At 34.5% G+C, this 16324-nt stretch overlaps 1 protein-coding gene across 3 annotated transcripts in view; it reads left to right on the top strand.

The window, feature by feature from the left end:
- ADAM18 (ADAM metallopeptidase domain 18) overlaps window positions 1-16324 on the top strand; it is a 187832-nt gene that overhangs the window by 55197 nt on the left and 116311 nt on the right. For all 3 annotated transcript variants that reach the window (XM_047717160.1, XM_047717159.1, XM_047717158.1), the window contains 2 exons: window positions 10366-10502; window positions 13624-13807. In XM_047717160.1, the coding sequence (XP_047573116.1) occupies window positions 10366-10502; window positions 13624-13807 (321 nt within the window). The remainder of the gene's footprint in view (window positions 1-10365; window positions 10503-13623; window positions 13808-16324) is intronic.

The raw sequence follows: 16324 nt of genomic DNA, 5'->3' as shown, positions 1-16324 counted from the left end.
AGAGGACCCCTTTCAATATTTCCTGTAGAGCTGGTTTGGTGTTTACAAATTCTTTTAGTTTTTGTTTGTCCTGGAAGCTTTTTATCTCTCCTTCTATTTTCAATGATAGCCTAGCTAGATATAGTATTCTTGGCTGCATGTTTTTCTCATTTAGTGCTCTGAATATATCATGCCAGTTCTTTCTGGCCTGCCAGGTCTCTGTGGATAAGTCTGATGCCAATTTAATATTTTTGCTATTGTATGTTACAGACTTATTGTCCCGGGCTGCTTTCAGGATTTTCTCTTTGTCGGTAAGACTTGTAAATTTTACTATCAGATGATGGGGTGTTGACCTAATTCTAATTGATTTTGAGGGGGATTTTCTGCTCCTCCTGGATTTTGATGCTTGTTCCCTTTGCCATATTAGGGAAATTCTCTCCAATAATTCTCTCCAATATACCCTCTGATCCCCTCTCTCTTTCTTCTTCTTCTGGAATCCTAATTATTCTAATATTGTTTCATCTTTTAGTATCATTTATCTTTCAAATTCTACCTTCGTGGTCCAGTAGTTGTTTGTCTCTCTTTTGCTCAGCTTCTTTATTCTCTGTCATTTGGTCTTCTATATCATTAATTCTCTTTTCTGCTTCATTTATCCTAGCAGTAAGAGCCTCCATTTTTGATTGCATCTCATTAATAGCTTTTTAAATTTCAACTTGGTTAGATTTTAGTTCTTTTATTTCTCCAGAAAGAGCTTTTATTTCTCCAGACTTGTTTCTCTTATATCTTCCATGCCTTTTTTGAGCCTGAGAATCATCATTCTGAACTCTAGATATGACATATTACCAATGTCTGTATTGATTAGGTCCCTAGCCTTTGGTACTGCATCTTGATTTTTTTTTTTTTTTTTTTTTGGTGGTGAGTTTTTCCACCTTGTCATTTTATCCAGATAAGAATATATGAAGGAGTGAATAAAATACTAAGAGGGTAGCAAAGACCCCAGGAAAATGTGCTTTTACCAAATCAGAAGAGACCCCAAATTGTGGAGGGAAGAAAGGGGGTAAAAAGAAGTTCAGAAAAAAAAATTTAAAAAGAAAAAAATAAAGAAAAAACATAAAAAAGAAAATAAATATATTAGACTGGTGAATAGAACAGGGTCATCCACTTAATTTTGGGAGTATTTTGGTCTCTTAGAAGAAAATACCTCCCAAAATTTTAAAGAATGAAAAACATATATAAGGGTAAACACAATGAAGGAGTGGAATATGACATAAAGATGCAAAAATTTTTTTTTTTTAATTTCTAAAGAAGGAGTTGATAAGATAAGTTGGTTGGGAGAATAAAGAAAAAGAATGTGGAGAGAATTTGCTCAGGCTGGAGACTAGAACAAAGGCCTGTGCTAGATTTAGGGTACATTTTGATCTATTAGAAGAAGTTGTATCCCAAATTTTTTTAGAAGAAAAAACCCTATGTGTATACAAAAAAATAGTTAGATACAATGAAGGAAAAAATATGACTATATTAATGAAGAGTCAAAAAAGATTTTTTTAATGAAAGGTGTTGTTAAGATAAACTAGTTAAAAAACATTTAAAGAGGAAAAAGTAAAAGTTATAAAAATTCACAGAAGAAAAAATAAAATTAAAAAAAATTTCTTAACTTTGCAAGACTAAAGAGTCATGGGGAGAAAGCATGAATTCCATGCTTTGCTTTCTCTTCCTCTGAAATTCCACTGTTATTCTTGGTAAGTGAACTTGGTCTTGGCTGGATTTCTTGCTGATCTTCTGGGGGAGGGGCCGGTTGTTGTGATTCTCAGGTGTCTGCCTGAGGTGGAATTGCACTGCCTTTACCAGTGGCCAGGCTAAGTAATCCACTTGGGTTCCCTTTCGGGAGCTTTTCTTCCCTGAATGCATTCCATAGAGTTCCAGAGGACAGGAATGAAAATGGCAGCCTCCCAATCTCTGGCCTGGAGGAGTCGAGATCTCGGAGCCCCACTCATCAGTGTGCCCTCGGAGAAAAGCACTCAATCACTCCCATCTCCCTGGCCTCCAGTCATGCTCTGAGCTCACCCAGCCTGTGACCAATCATCTCTGTCTCTGCCACAGCCCTGCCTGGAGTCTCCAAACCCAGCAGATCCCTGCGCTCTTCCAGGGGGGGGGGTCTCCCTGGATCTTGTGGGGTCTCTGCTCACAGAGCAGTGGCCCAACTGTGCCACGGATCACAGTTTAAGGTAATCCCAAGTTGAGAGTTCACTCCTTGGCACCGTCTTTGTAGCTGGCTTCCCCACTCTAATTCCTGCAAGCTCTACAACACTCAGACATCCCCGATCTTTCTGTGACCCTGTGGGACCTGAGACCATGCTGTCCCCACATGGCGGGGGACACCCTTCCTTAGCCTCTGGAGTGATGTCCTTCAGTGGAGCAGACTTTTAACGTTCTGATTTTGTGCTCCGTTGCTCCACCACTTGCTGGGAGCTGGCTCTTCCCTCCGTGGTCTATCTTCCCGTCGCTTTAGATTCACTTCTCCACAGGTCTTACCTTTCAGAAAGTGGTCAATTTTCTGTTTCTAGAATTCCTGCTCTTCTTCTCTTTGATCTCCTTTTGGATTTGTAGGTGTTCAGAATGGTTTGATAAGCTATCTTATCTAGTTGATCTCCTGCTACCTGATGTCATCTCAGCCTGCTACTTCCCCGCCATCTTGACTCCTCCTCCCAGACAAACTAGATTTTAAACCAAAGACTGTAATAAGACATGAAGAGGGACACTATATTATAATAAAAGGGTCTATCCAAAAAAAATCTAATAATTGTAAATATTTATGTCCCTAACTTGGGAGCACCCATATATATGAATGAATTAATAACAAAATTAAATAAATACATTAATAATAATACAAAACTAGTAGGGGACTTGAATAGCCATGCAGTGGATGGATCATCTAAGCAGAAAATCCACAAGAAACAGGCTTTGAATGACATACTGGACCAGATGGAGTTCATGGGTATATTCAGAGCATTTCATCCTAAAGCAACAAAACACGTACTTCTCAAGTGAATGTGGGACATTCTCCAGAATAGGTCACAAACTGGCTCACAGATCAGGTCTCAACTCATACTAAAAGATTGGGATTATTCCTTGCATATTTTCAGAACACAGTGCTTTAAAACTTGAACTCAATCACAAGAAAAAAAAATTGAGAACACATATATTGGAAGTTAAAGAGCATTCTACCAAAGAATGAATGGGTCAACCAGGAAACTAAGGTATTTTTAAAATTCATGGATACAAATGAAAGTTAAAATACAACTGGGGGGTGCCTGGGTGGCTCAGTCAGTTAGGGGCTTGATCCCTCCCTGCTCGGTGGGGAGCCTGCTTCTCCCTCTCCTTCTCATTCCTGACCTCTCTCTCGCTATCTCTGTCAAATAAATAAAAACCTTTAATAAAAAAAAAATTTAAAGAAAACTAAAAGAAAAAGAAAATACAACTGTTCAGAACCTTTGGGATGCAGCTAAGGTGGTCCTAGGAGAGAAGTATATAGCAATACAGGCCTTTCTCAAGAAACAATAAAAGCCTCAAATACACAAACTAAACTTACACCCAAAGGATCTGGAAAAAGAGCAACAAATAACACTTAAATCCAGGATGAGAAGATAGATAATAAAGATTAGAACAGAAATCAATGATACAGACATTTAAAAAAAATAACAGATCAATGAAACTAGGAACTGGTTCTTCAAAAGAATTAATAAAATTGATAAACTCCTAGCCAGACATATTAAAAAGAAGAAGAAGAAGAAGAAGAAGAAGAAGAAGAAGAAGAAGAAGAAGAAGAAGAAGAAGAAGAAAAGAGAGAGAAAAAGAAAGAGAGAAAGGACCCAAATAAATAAAATAATGAATGAAAGAGGGAGATCACAACCAATACCAAAGAAATGTAAGCAATTATAAAATAATATTATTAGCAATATATCCCAACATATTAGGCAAGCTGGAAGAAAGGGATATGTTCCTAGAAACATATAAACTACAAAAACTGAAACAGGAAGAATAGAGAATCTGAACACACTGATAACCAGCAACGAAATTAAATCAGTATCAAAATCTCCCCAAAACTATGAGTCCAGAGCTGGATGGATTCCCAGGGGAATTCTACCAAACATTTAAAGAAGGATTACATTTGTAAAGTTCTTTACAGATTTTGTATTCTAGCCCTTGATCTGATGAGACATTTGGAAATATCTCCTTCCATTCTGTAGGTTGTCTTTTAGTTTTGTTGAATATTTTCTTTGCTGTGCATTTTATCCTGATGAAGTCCCAATAGTTAATTTTTGCTTTTGTTTCCCTTGCCTTTGGAGACATGACTAGCAAGAAGTTGCTGTGACCTAGATCAAAGATATTGCTGCCTGTGTTCTCCTCTAGGATTTTGATGGAGTCCTATCTTACGTTTAGGTCTTTCATCCATTTTGCATTTATTTTTGTGTACGGCATAAGAAAGTGGTCCAGTTTCATTCTGCATGTGGCTGTCCAATTTTCCCAACACCATTTGTTGAAGAAACTCTTTTTTCCATTGAATATTCTTTCCTGCTTTGTTCAAGACTACTCGACCATAGAGCTGAGGGTCCATTTCAGAGTTCTCTATTCTGTTACATTGATCTATGTGTCTATTTTTGTGCCAGTGCCATACTGTCTGGATGATTACATTTTTGTAATAGAGCTTGAAGTCCAGAATTGTGATACCACCAGACATTCTTTGGAAAAGTCTTTTACTGTTTTATGTAGTGAGAGTGCAAACACATATACACACATGCACACACACACAAATGTGTGTATAGAGAGTTTATCACTTCAAATAGAATGTAGAAATGTTAACACCATCTTTTAGGTCTCAAATCGTATCATATAAACATAAAATGAGTAATTATGTAGTTTACTTAATTATTACTTTTAAATACATTTAAAACTATATCACACAAATTAACATTTTATTTTCAACTGCAAAACAAAATTTTTTAAAAAATCAAGTGGAGAGAAAGTTTATTATATTTTTCCATTTTCTTCCTCTTCATTGATCCCTGAAGTTACACTTTTTCCTTTATTATCAATTTCTTTTTAACTTCCAAAAATTCTTCAGTCATTTTTTTAAAAAGCATAATATCTTAGTTTTCTATCATTCCAGAATGTCTTCATTTCATCTTCATTCTTGAGGGATATATTTTCTGGATTAAAGTTGTGGATTGACATTTTTTTCATTTAGCACTTGAAAAATATTGTGCTATATCCTCTGTGCATCATTATTTCTGATGAGAAATTCTCTGTATATGAATCATTACTCTTCTATAAACAATGTGCTGGTTTTCATTGGCTGATTTCAAGATTTAAATATTTTCTCCAGCTATTTAATCATGATGTGTCTGCCATGATTGTTTTAGTTTATCTTGTTAGAAATTGGGGACATTTTAGCCATTTTCCTTCAAATATTTTTCAGTTCTGCCCCCTTTCTCCCCTTCTGGGACACTAACAGCATTGATGTTTGATCTTTTGCTACTGTTCCACTGCTTCCTGTATCTCTGTTAATTTTATAAAAAATATTTTCTCTCTCTTGTTCAGATTAGATAATTTATATGAATTAGTCCTTAAATTCACTCATTCTAACATCTCCATTTTGCAGCTAAGTCCACCTACTCAGATTTTATTTATTATTTATTTATGCTTTCTGTATTTTCTGTTCTATAAATGTCATTTTCTGTTTTCTTATATATTTCTTTGTTGAAACTTTGTTTTTGTTTTAGACATTTTATAATTACTTGTTAATATTTTATGATAATTTATGAAGGATTTTATCTTGGTTTTGCTGTCTGTTTATGTTTTCTCATTTCAGTTGAGCGATTTCTTGTTCTTGATATGATAAGCAATTTTTCACTACATTCAGGATATTTCTGAGAAATATGTTATGAGACTAATTTCTATTTAAATCCTCCATTTCAGAAGAAAGCTTTGTTTTTAAAAACACATTCTAGATCAGTTCTGTGGGCCATTGTTTACTTCCTAATTTAGTTTTCATGGCATTGAAAGATATTTGACATTATGGATATTATACTTGCTATTAGAGAGTCTGGGTTCCATTGTTTTTCTCTGATGAGTATTGATTTTTTGTTTCTTTTATCATTCAATACTCTTGGTTAAATTCAGAATGGCAACTGTAGACAACAGACTGTGACTCTGGACTCAGTTGAGATCTTTAGTCATTAGCTAAGTTCAGCGCTGAGGCACAAACATGTATGAATGTTTGAGGAGTCAGCCAGAAATGTGGGAGATGGAATTTTGAGGATTCTTCTTCTAAAGTCTTCCCTTTTGTATATCCACACAGCAGCCACCATTTTTTCATATCAGATACTTAATTTCCTGAACCTGGAGTATCAATTTTTTTTTTCATGAATAGCCTGTGAACCGACTTGCCATGTCTATGGCCTTAGGCTGAAAGTCACAAATCCTGTCACTGTTTATAGGTATTTCCTTTGGGCATGGACTCCCAACTAGTAATGTTAGCTTCTGATGTTTGTTTGTTTGTTTTAAGTTTTTAGTAATATTCCAGTTAGTTACTATACGATGTAATACTAGTTTCAGGTGCATAATATAGTGAGTCAGCACTACCATAAAGCACTCAGTGCTATAACTTTAAAAAAAGTCAAACTATGGAAACACAGAGTAGAACTGTAGTTGTTAGCAGCTAGGGGAAGGGGAAATGGGGAAATGTTGGCCAAAGGGTACAAACCTCCAGTTATAAGATGAATAAGTTCTGAGGATCTAATATGACTATGGGAACTATAATTCATAATGTGAAAATTTGATATATTTACATTATGGAACAATTCCCATATCAAATTAATATATTCATCAACTCCCATAGTTACATTTTATGAGAATGCTTAAGATACACTCTCTTTTTAAAAAATTTTTTAAATTTATTTTCAGTGTAACAGTATTTATTGTTTTTGCACCACACCCAGTGCTCCATGCACTCCGTGCCCTCTCCAATACCCACCACCTGGTTCCCCCAACCTCCCACCCCCCCACCCCTTCAAAACCCTCAGATTGTTTTTCAGAGTCCATAGTCTCTCATGGTTCACCTCCCCTTCCAATTTCCCTCAGCTCCCTTCTCCTCTCTAACTCCCCTTGTCCTCCATGCTATTTGTTATGCTCCACAAATAAGTGAAACCATATGATAATTGACTCTCTCTGCTTGACTTATTTCACTCAGCATAATCTCTTCCAGTCCCGTCCATGTTGCTACAAAAGTTGGGTATTCATCCTTTCTGATGGAGGCATAATACTCCATAGTGTATATGGACCACATCTTCCTTATCCATTCGTCCGTTGAAGGGCATCTTGGTTCTTTCCACAGTTTGGTGACCGTGGCCATTGCTGCTATGAACATTGGGGTACACATGGCCCTTCTTTTCATCACATCTGTATCTTTGGGGTAAATACCCAGTAGTGCAATGGCAGGGTCATAGGGAAGCTCTATTTTTAATTTCTTGAGGAATCTCCACACTGTTCTCCAAAGTGGCTGCACCAAGTTGCATTCCCACCAACAGTGTAAGAGGGTTCCCCTTTCTCCACATCCCCTCCAACACATGTTGTTTCCTGTCTTGCTAATTTTGGCCATTCTAACTGGTGTAAGGTGGTACCTCAATGTGGTTTTAATTTGAATCTCCCTGATGGCTAGTGATGATGAACATTTTTCATGTGTCTGATAGTCATTTGTATGTCTTCATTGGAGAAGTGTCTGTTCATATCTTCTCTTTTAACAAATTTCAAGTATATAATACATAATGATGAATTATAGTTTAAAGTTATCATATGTATGTGATAGCAAACATATTTGTCTTTCTCATTTTATTTAGAATAATGCACTCCTGGTCATCTATGTTGTTGCAAATGGAAGGATTATCTTCTTTTTTATGACTGAATAATACTTCATTATATAGATACACTACATTTTCTTTTTTCTTTTTTTTTTTTTACATTTTCTTTATTCATTCATCTATTGATAGATATTGATGTTGCTTCCAAAACTTGGCTATTATGAATAATGTTGCTATTAACGTTGGGTACAGATAGTGATTTCACTTACTTTGGTAATATAGCCAGAAGTAGGATTGCTGGGTCATATGGTAATCCTATTTTGAATTTTTTGAGGAACACCCACACTATTTTTCATAATGACCATACCAATTTACATTCCCATCAAGAGCTTTTCTCCACATCCTAACCAATATTTGTTATCGCTTGTCCTTAAGATAATTAGCTGTCTTACCTGCTCTGAGGTATTATCTCATGGTGGGTTTGATTTGCATTCCTCTGATGGCTAGTGATGTTTAGCATCTTTTCACAAACCTGACCATTTGTATGTATGATTTGGAAAAAATGTCTATTCAAGTCCTTTGCATATTTTTCAGTTATTTGGTGTTTTGCTATTGAGTTCTGAGCTCCTTATATATTTGTTATATAATTACTTATTGGATATATGGTTTGCAAATATTTTCTTTAATTCCATAGGTTGCTTTTTCATCCTGTTGATTTCTTTATCCTTTGCTGTAAAGAAACATTTTAGTTTTATGTAGTCCCAATTTACATCTTTTTGTTTTTTGTTTGTGTTTACCTAAGTGTAATTAACATGCAGTGCTATGTTAGTTTCAGGTCTACACTATAATGATTCAACAATTCTGTACATTTCTCAGTGTTCATCAAGATATGTGTACTCTTAATCTTTTTTTTTAATCTATTTTGTTCATCTTCCTCCATCCCACCAACCTGCCCTCATGTTGAGGTCTTTTATCCATTTTGAGTTTATCTTTTTGTATGGTGTAAGAGAATGGTCGAGTTTCACTCTTCTATACATAGCTGTCCAATTTTCCCAACACCATTTATTGAAGAGACTGTCTTTTTTTTCTACTGGGTGTTTTTTCCTGCTTTCTCAAAGACTAGCTGACCATAGAGTTGTGGGTTCATACCTGGACCTCTACTCTATTCCATTGGTCTATGTGTCTGTTTTTGTTCCAGTACCATCCTGTCTTGGTGATGAGAGCTTTGTAGTAAAGCTTGAAAAAAAAAAAAAGCAACGTGATGCTCCCAGCTTTGTTAGTGATTTGGGGTCTCTTCTGGTTCCATACAAATTTTAGGATTATTCCAGCACTTTGAAAAATACCAGTGGAATTTTGATCAGGATGACATTGAAAGTATAGATTACTCTGGGCAGTATAGACATTTTAACAATATTTATTCTTCTGATCCATGAGCATGGAACCCTTTTCTGTTTTTTTTTGTGTCTTCTTCAATTTCTTTCATGAGTTTTCTGTAGTTCCTTGAACGTAGATCCTTTACCTCTTTGGTTAGGTTTATTCCCAGGTATCTTATGGTTCTTGGAGCTATAGTAAATGGAATCAATTCTCTAATTTCCCTTTCTATATTTTCATTGTTCATGTATAAGAAAGCAACTGATTTCTGTGCTTTGATTTTGTATCCTGCCACATTACTGAATTGCTGTATGAGCTCTAAAAGTTTGGGGGTGGAGTCTTTTGGGTTTTCCATATAAAGTAACATGTCATCTGTGAAAAGAGAGTTTGACTTCTTCTTTGCCAATCTGAATACCTTTTATTTCTTTGTGTTTTCTGATTGTTGTTGCTAGGACTTCTAGTACTATGTTGAGCAATAGTGATGAGAGTTTATACTACAACATTTTAATGAGCTCTGATACAAGCATCTTACTCCTATTTATATTGCTGGGCCATTTCCTAAATAATACACCTCAGCTTAAATACTAATTCACAAATATTAAGTAGTTATACTCCTTCTCAAAATTCTCTATTGGAGCACTTCATTTTCTTTAGAACACTTTTCATGATCTCTTTGTATTTAGGAAATTTGTTTCAAGTCGCTAGTTTATTTTCTTTCTCCCCTTCTGTAATGAAAGTTCCCAATGTGAATAAAGTCCATTTTTTCATGCATGCCACTACATTTTCATCTTCTTTTAATGTGCCTGACACATGTGTATACTGAATTAAGATTTGTTAATTGGGTAAATTTATTTAATGAGAATATTAAATAAATGTGTTTTGTTGATTGTATCAGAAATACTATGGCTATACAATTTGAGTATGTTAAATATTAAACCAGAGAATACTTCTTGCTTGATCATTCTTTACACTGTTGCTTGGTTCTTACTCAATTAATCAGTATGGATAGTCTTATCAATGACATATCAAAATAACATGTTGTAAAATACACTTAAATAAGAAGTATTAAAATATAAAATTTTACAGAAACAAAATATTTTATTACTTTATTTGTTAACTACTTGTATGATGGTTTTCCTTTCAATCTTCTTTATTTTAGTATCCAGATGCAATAACTTTGGAGGGATTTTCCATTATTATAGCTCAACTACTTGGGCTTAAAATGGGATTAACATATGATGATATTAATAACTGTTCTTGTCCAAGAGCTACATGCATAATGAATCCTAAAGCAGTGTAAGACTTTTTTCTTTTTAATTAATTTCACATATATGTTTGTGAAGTTGTTTACAAGATGTGATTTTTTTTATTCTTTATATTCAACTCCATGTCAAAAATTGGAAAGTGTGTTGTGCCAAAAGAGATATCACACTAACAAATATGTCTAAGTGATATGACTCCAGGAAAGTGGTAAATGACATGATTAAGAAATGCTCATTTGAGGGAATTAGAGGGAAATTTTTAAATTTATGAAGACTCTGAAATTTTATATAAGCATGGTACTATTGTTTTGGTTGTTGTAGTATATTGCATTCAAAGCAAACATATCTAAAATTACCCTTAGGAATATAGTACTGGCAGCTTTGTTAGAATTTTAAAGAGATAGTAAAAGGAGAAAAGGTTTGCAGAGGAAAAAAAATTGTCCCTATTTATAGATATTATGATGACTACCCACATATATCAACAGTATCAGTATGCAATTAGAAAAACAACATTAAAAATTTATTAGGATGGGAGAAACTACATATTATCTATAGGCTAAAAGAAATAAAGAGAAGGAAAAGATGATGATGTTGGATATAATGAAGACTTAAAAAAATCATTGAGTAAATTAGAGAGGATAGAATTTAGTGCATGAGTAGAGAGGCTGACTTTTATTGGAGCTGAGTATATTCAATTATTGTGATAAGATATTAGCAGAGTAAAGAGATAAAGATTTAGGTAGTTTGGTTAATTGAGTTATAATGATGAGGACAATTTCTTCTAGTAAGGAGTATAAAAGTTTGGATAAAATATGTTAAACACTTGTCTTGGAGAGAGACTGTGGACTCTGAGAAACAAACTGATGGTTTTGGAGGGGAGAGGGGTTAGGGGATGGGTGAGCCTGGTGGTGGGTATTTAAGGAGGGCACATATTGCATGGAGCACTGGGTGTGGTGCATAAACAATGGATTTTGGAACACGCACACAAAATAAAATAAAATAAAATTTTTTAAAAGTATGGTAGGGTTGTAGGGAGTTTTGAAGATATACTTAATATTAGTAATTACAAATGCAATGTGAATTCAAACAACATGTTATTTATTTTAGTCCGTATAATTTCAGCCACCAAAGTGTATATATAAAGAAAGTAAGTAGTTGAGATTTTGCCAAGTTAATATCCATGGGATTCAAAGAGAGTTAGAATTGCAGGAAAAGCTATGTTCCCCTAAAATAATTATTTCAATTTTTCATAGACTGCTCTTGGAGTTTGGGATTAGAAATTAAAGGGAGTTGAGGGAAATTGGAAGGGGAGGTGAACCATGAGAGACTATGGACTCTGAAAAGCAACCTGAGGGTCTTGAAGGGGTAGGGGGTGGGAGATTGGGGGAACAAGGTGGTGGGTATCAGGGAGGGCACGTATTGCATGGAGCACTGGGTGTGGTGCAAAAACAATGAATACTGTTACGCTGAAAAGAAATTTAAAAAAAGAACTTAAAATACTTTGAGGCTGCTGCCTTACCTCGACTTATTTTATAGTTGTCTTTAGACCTGGGTTTTAATCTTCTCCACAAAAAGCTAATTAATTTTTACTTTGAAATGTCTTGGTCTATTAAAATTCTATATACTTAGGCTAATATATTAATTTCTTCCTTTTCATGGCCATCTTTTAAGCAAAGATTACAAAAATAAATTGCTTTGTACACAGTTATACAAATGTTCCAAATTCTAATTAATACTTCCAATTTTTACTCAAAAACATGTGACCCAAGTAAAAGATAATGTTTCTATTTTTTATTTTTGAATTTTTATTTAAATTCTAGTTAACTAACATATAGTGCAATATTGGTTTCAGGATTAGAATTCAGTGATTCATCTAAGTCTCTATTTTTAAATTAATTTTGTATAAGAAATATCAGTGCTCAAAATTTGTAACTTTTTGCCTGAGAATGGCCTGCAAAAGTGGAGTGACACTGATACCTATTGAAACAAAGTGGCTGTAAGTAATTGAAAATTGCTTAAATTATATTATTCCTTGTGGCATTCTTCCCACTTTCCCCCATTTATTCCATTACAAATGGCTAAGTCTGTGAAAGCTAAAGCATTACTTTTTCCTCACTTTACCAACTCCAAAACATTAGCAGCTATACATTTGGAGGCTCAGCTATGGCTGTTTTGGAGTTATTGTTTCAGACATGATTGCTTAGACTGGCAATAGAAATAAAATGTGACCCACATATGTAATTTTAACTATTTTAGTAGTTGCATTAAAAAATTTTAAAAATCAGATGAAGTTAGCTGCAATAATGTATTTTTAATAATATATTTTATTTAACAGTATATCAAAAATATTATCATTCCAACATTCAGTCAACATGAAAATTACTAACTGTATATGTTATATTAATTTACATGCATGTGTATTAATAAAGGATGTATACAAGAGAAAAGAGTCCAGGGATTACACCAATGTTATCAGCTTGAGAAACCAGAAGAATAGAGTTGCCTGGAACTGAGAATAGTAGATGGAGCAGTCTTGGCTGAGAAGACCAGTAGTCAGTATTGTACATAGTATATTCAAAATGTCTAGTGGAGATCCATTAGACATATTTTTTAGATAATCCACTAAAAATATAGCAGTGAACATGAAAATGAAAACCTTAATGGAACTTACATTTTAGTGTTAAATTTAAGTTACATAAAAACAAATTTAAAAAATACAAATGAGCTTATTTTTACATGACACAAAAGTACCATGTGGAATAATAAATATTGACAGTGGAAGTAGAATGGGGGAGGGGACACAATTTTATATAATGTCAAGAAAGACTTTTTTGGAAGATTACATTTGAGTAGACATCTAACTGAAATGAGGGAGGGAAGCTTTGGCTATATGAGAGAAGAACATATTAGGTAGACAAAAAGATAGATGATAGATAATACATGATAGATAGGTAGATATCTAGCCATTATACTTTATTGCTTTCCTGGAAAGATACATTTTTGATGGCATTTTAAATCATGCTTGTCTTCATCTCTGCTCAGGTATAAGTTTTTCATTAGCCACATTGCAATTTATGTCATTATATATAGGGGCATTGTTTAGGTGGAGTCCTATTAGCCTGAGGATTTACCTGATGATTATTATTTCATTGTAGGGGTTCCAGTGGTATAAAGATTTTTAGCAACTGTAGCATGTATGACTATAGATATTTTGTTTCAAAATTTGAGGCTAAATGTCTTCAGAACTTTTCAAATTTGCAACCATTATATCAAAATCAATCAGTATGTGGTAATGGGATGTTGGAACCTAATGAAGAATGTGACTGTGGCAGCCAAGAGGTAAGCAATAAAAATTGGAATTTGAGCAAAATTTCTTGTGTTTCTAATAAGTAGTTGTCATGGTATATAGGAGATAATATATGCAATTATGTCTTTAATATAAAACTTAGATATGAAAATGAGTGTAAGATAGGGTGTATGAATTGCTTTTCCATCCCTTTTCAAATGAGAAAACAAATGACTCATGAAAACTTGGTTTGCATATACTGTTCCCAAGTATGCCAGCAGAGAGGTTTTGCATATAAGGTTAAGTGCTTGGCTTTTTATCCTCAATTTATTTCCTAACTCATGTGACCCCAGTCTGTTTTCTCTACAGACTTTTCCTGAATTTGGTTCAAATTTCCTCATTTCTTTTTGTTACAAGAATGGTGAAAAATTATGATAGATTTTTCTTAATCATTAAGCATTCTTGCATTTCCACATTTCAGGATGATCAAAACTTGTTCTGTTTCCTCACTTCTAAAAATAGATATCCATTCTACCACAGTCCTATTAACAAAACACTCTCTGTACACTATTCTTAACAGATAAGACCACATATTTAATCTAATATCCTTATTATGTAATATTTTGCAATTCCCCTCTATTTATTTTATTTTATTTTTTTTATTATAAGATTTTATTTATTTATTGACAGAGAGAGATCACAAGTAGACAGAGAGGCAGGCAGAGACAGAGAGAGAGAGGGAAGCAGGCTCCCTGTCAAGCAGAGAGCCCGATGTGGGGCTCGATCCCAGGACTCTGAGATCATGACCTGAGCCGAAGGCAGCGGCTTAACCCACTGAGCCACCCAGGCGCCCCTCCCCTCTATTTAAATAAAATAAAATTTAGTGATTAGTCTCCCAGCCATTACATGAATTTCTTATGCACCTACAAAAAGAGCTGACCATTTGTTTATATAACATTAAATCTCTACAAGTTTTCTTAATCCCCACTATTCCCAAAAGTGTTTCTTTCTTCTTTATTTTTATTTATTTTTTTAATCGCAAGAATTACCTTAATAGAGAAATATAGAAGGGGTCAAAAGCTCAGAATAGTGGTCATACTATAATCGAATATAAGAATACAAATCCAGCACCCAATTATTTGGATGGTTTACAGGATATTGCTTTCACTAAGGCAATGAAAAAATCCAACTAAGGAGGTAATAATGTTGAAAATCTCAGTGGTAGCTTTCTTTTATAGACAACAGTTGGTGGCTGAAAGTGCCCTTACAGAACTGAGCACCCTGGTGTCATTAGGAATAGCAAATAGCAGAGGCCAAGAGACAGTGCTTAACAATAACAGCCAAAATAGAAGAAGTTAGCATAAAGGGAAGAAAGACATAGATGGCAACTACTGGTTTTGAACTGCATGGATTTATACTGATAGTTAAGAAGGATCTGGGTAGTTAATTATCATATTTCTTGGTGTAAAAGAAAAAGTGAGCAGAGGATTGAGGCCAATTGCTACAAATCTCTTGCTAATCTCTCGCTACATTTTCAAACCCAAATCAGTCTTAGAGCTTGAGCTCATTGCTCAGGTAGAGGATGAAATCCTACAATGCTCCAGTAAGGACAGAAAGCAGCAATTTCCTCAGTCATTCCCCTCTCCCAACAGAGTGTCCTATAGTCTTTTACTGAAACAACTATCCACTGGGGAATGGAGAATACCCAGATCATTGTAGGATGATTCAATACAGAATCTTTGCTGGTATTCACATGAGAGGACCCAAAACATCATCATGAGTAGAGTGAGGGTATAGAGAATCCAGGTGATACTTGGAGTCCTTGAAAAAAATTTAAATAAATAAATAAATTAAATAAATAAATAAACATAAAATAATCCAAAACCAAAACAAAGCAAAACAAAACAAACAAACAAACAAAAAAACAACAAACAAAAAAAGAAAAGAAAGGAAAAGGCCATCTCACGGAAAGTTCAATGGACCCCAGGTTCTCACAGACTCTGCATCCAAGCATCCTGCAACCAAATATAAGTTGTTTGAATAAATAGCTAAATAGCTAGAAATGCCCCTAATGACACTAGTAAAAAAAGCCAGGGGTACCTGGGTGGCTCAGTGGGTTAAGCCTCTGCCTTCGGCTCAGGTTGTGATCTCAGGATCCTGGGATCGAGCCCCGCATCAGGCTCTCCGCTCAGTGGGGAGCCTGCTTCCCCTCTCTCTCTGCCTGCCTCTCTGCCTACCTGTGATCACTGTCTGTCAAATAAATAAATAAAATCTAAAAAAAAAAAAGCCAGCAATAACACTAACTAAGACATTACTGTTGGGGATATCAATATAGATCTTATGTAAATATGATTTTAAAATGGTAAGAAGATATCATGAACAACATTATATTACTAAATTTAACAACCTAGATTAAATGGACAAATTCCTTGAAAAAATGCATTTTCAAAAACCAACATGATTAGACATCTAAAATGTGAATAGCATTATTAAGAAGTAATCCTAAAGAAATCCTATCTATATTTTCAAAACTTCTCATTAAGAGAAGTCCTTAACACATGGCTCTGATG

Source organism: Lutra lutra, chromosome 2 (assembly GCF_902655055.1).
Source record: "Lutra lutra chromosome 2, mLutLut1.2, whole genome shotgun sequence".
Taxonomy (NCBI): Eukaryota; Metazoa; Chordata; class Mammalia; order Carnivora; family Mustelidae; genus Lutra; species Lutra lutra.
This window is presented reverse-complemented; position numbering and strand designations above follow the sequence as displayed.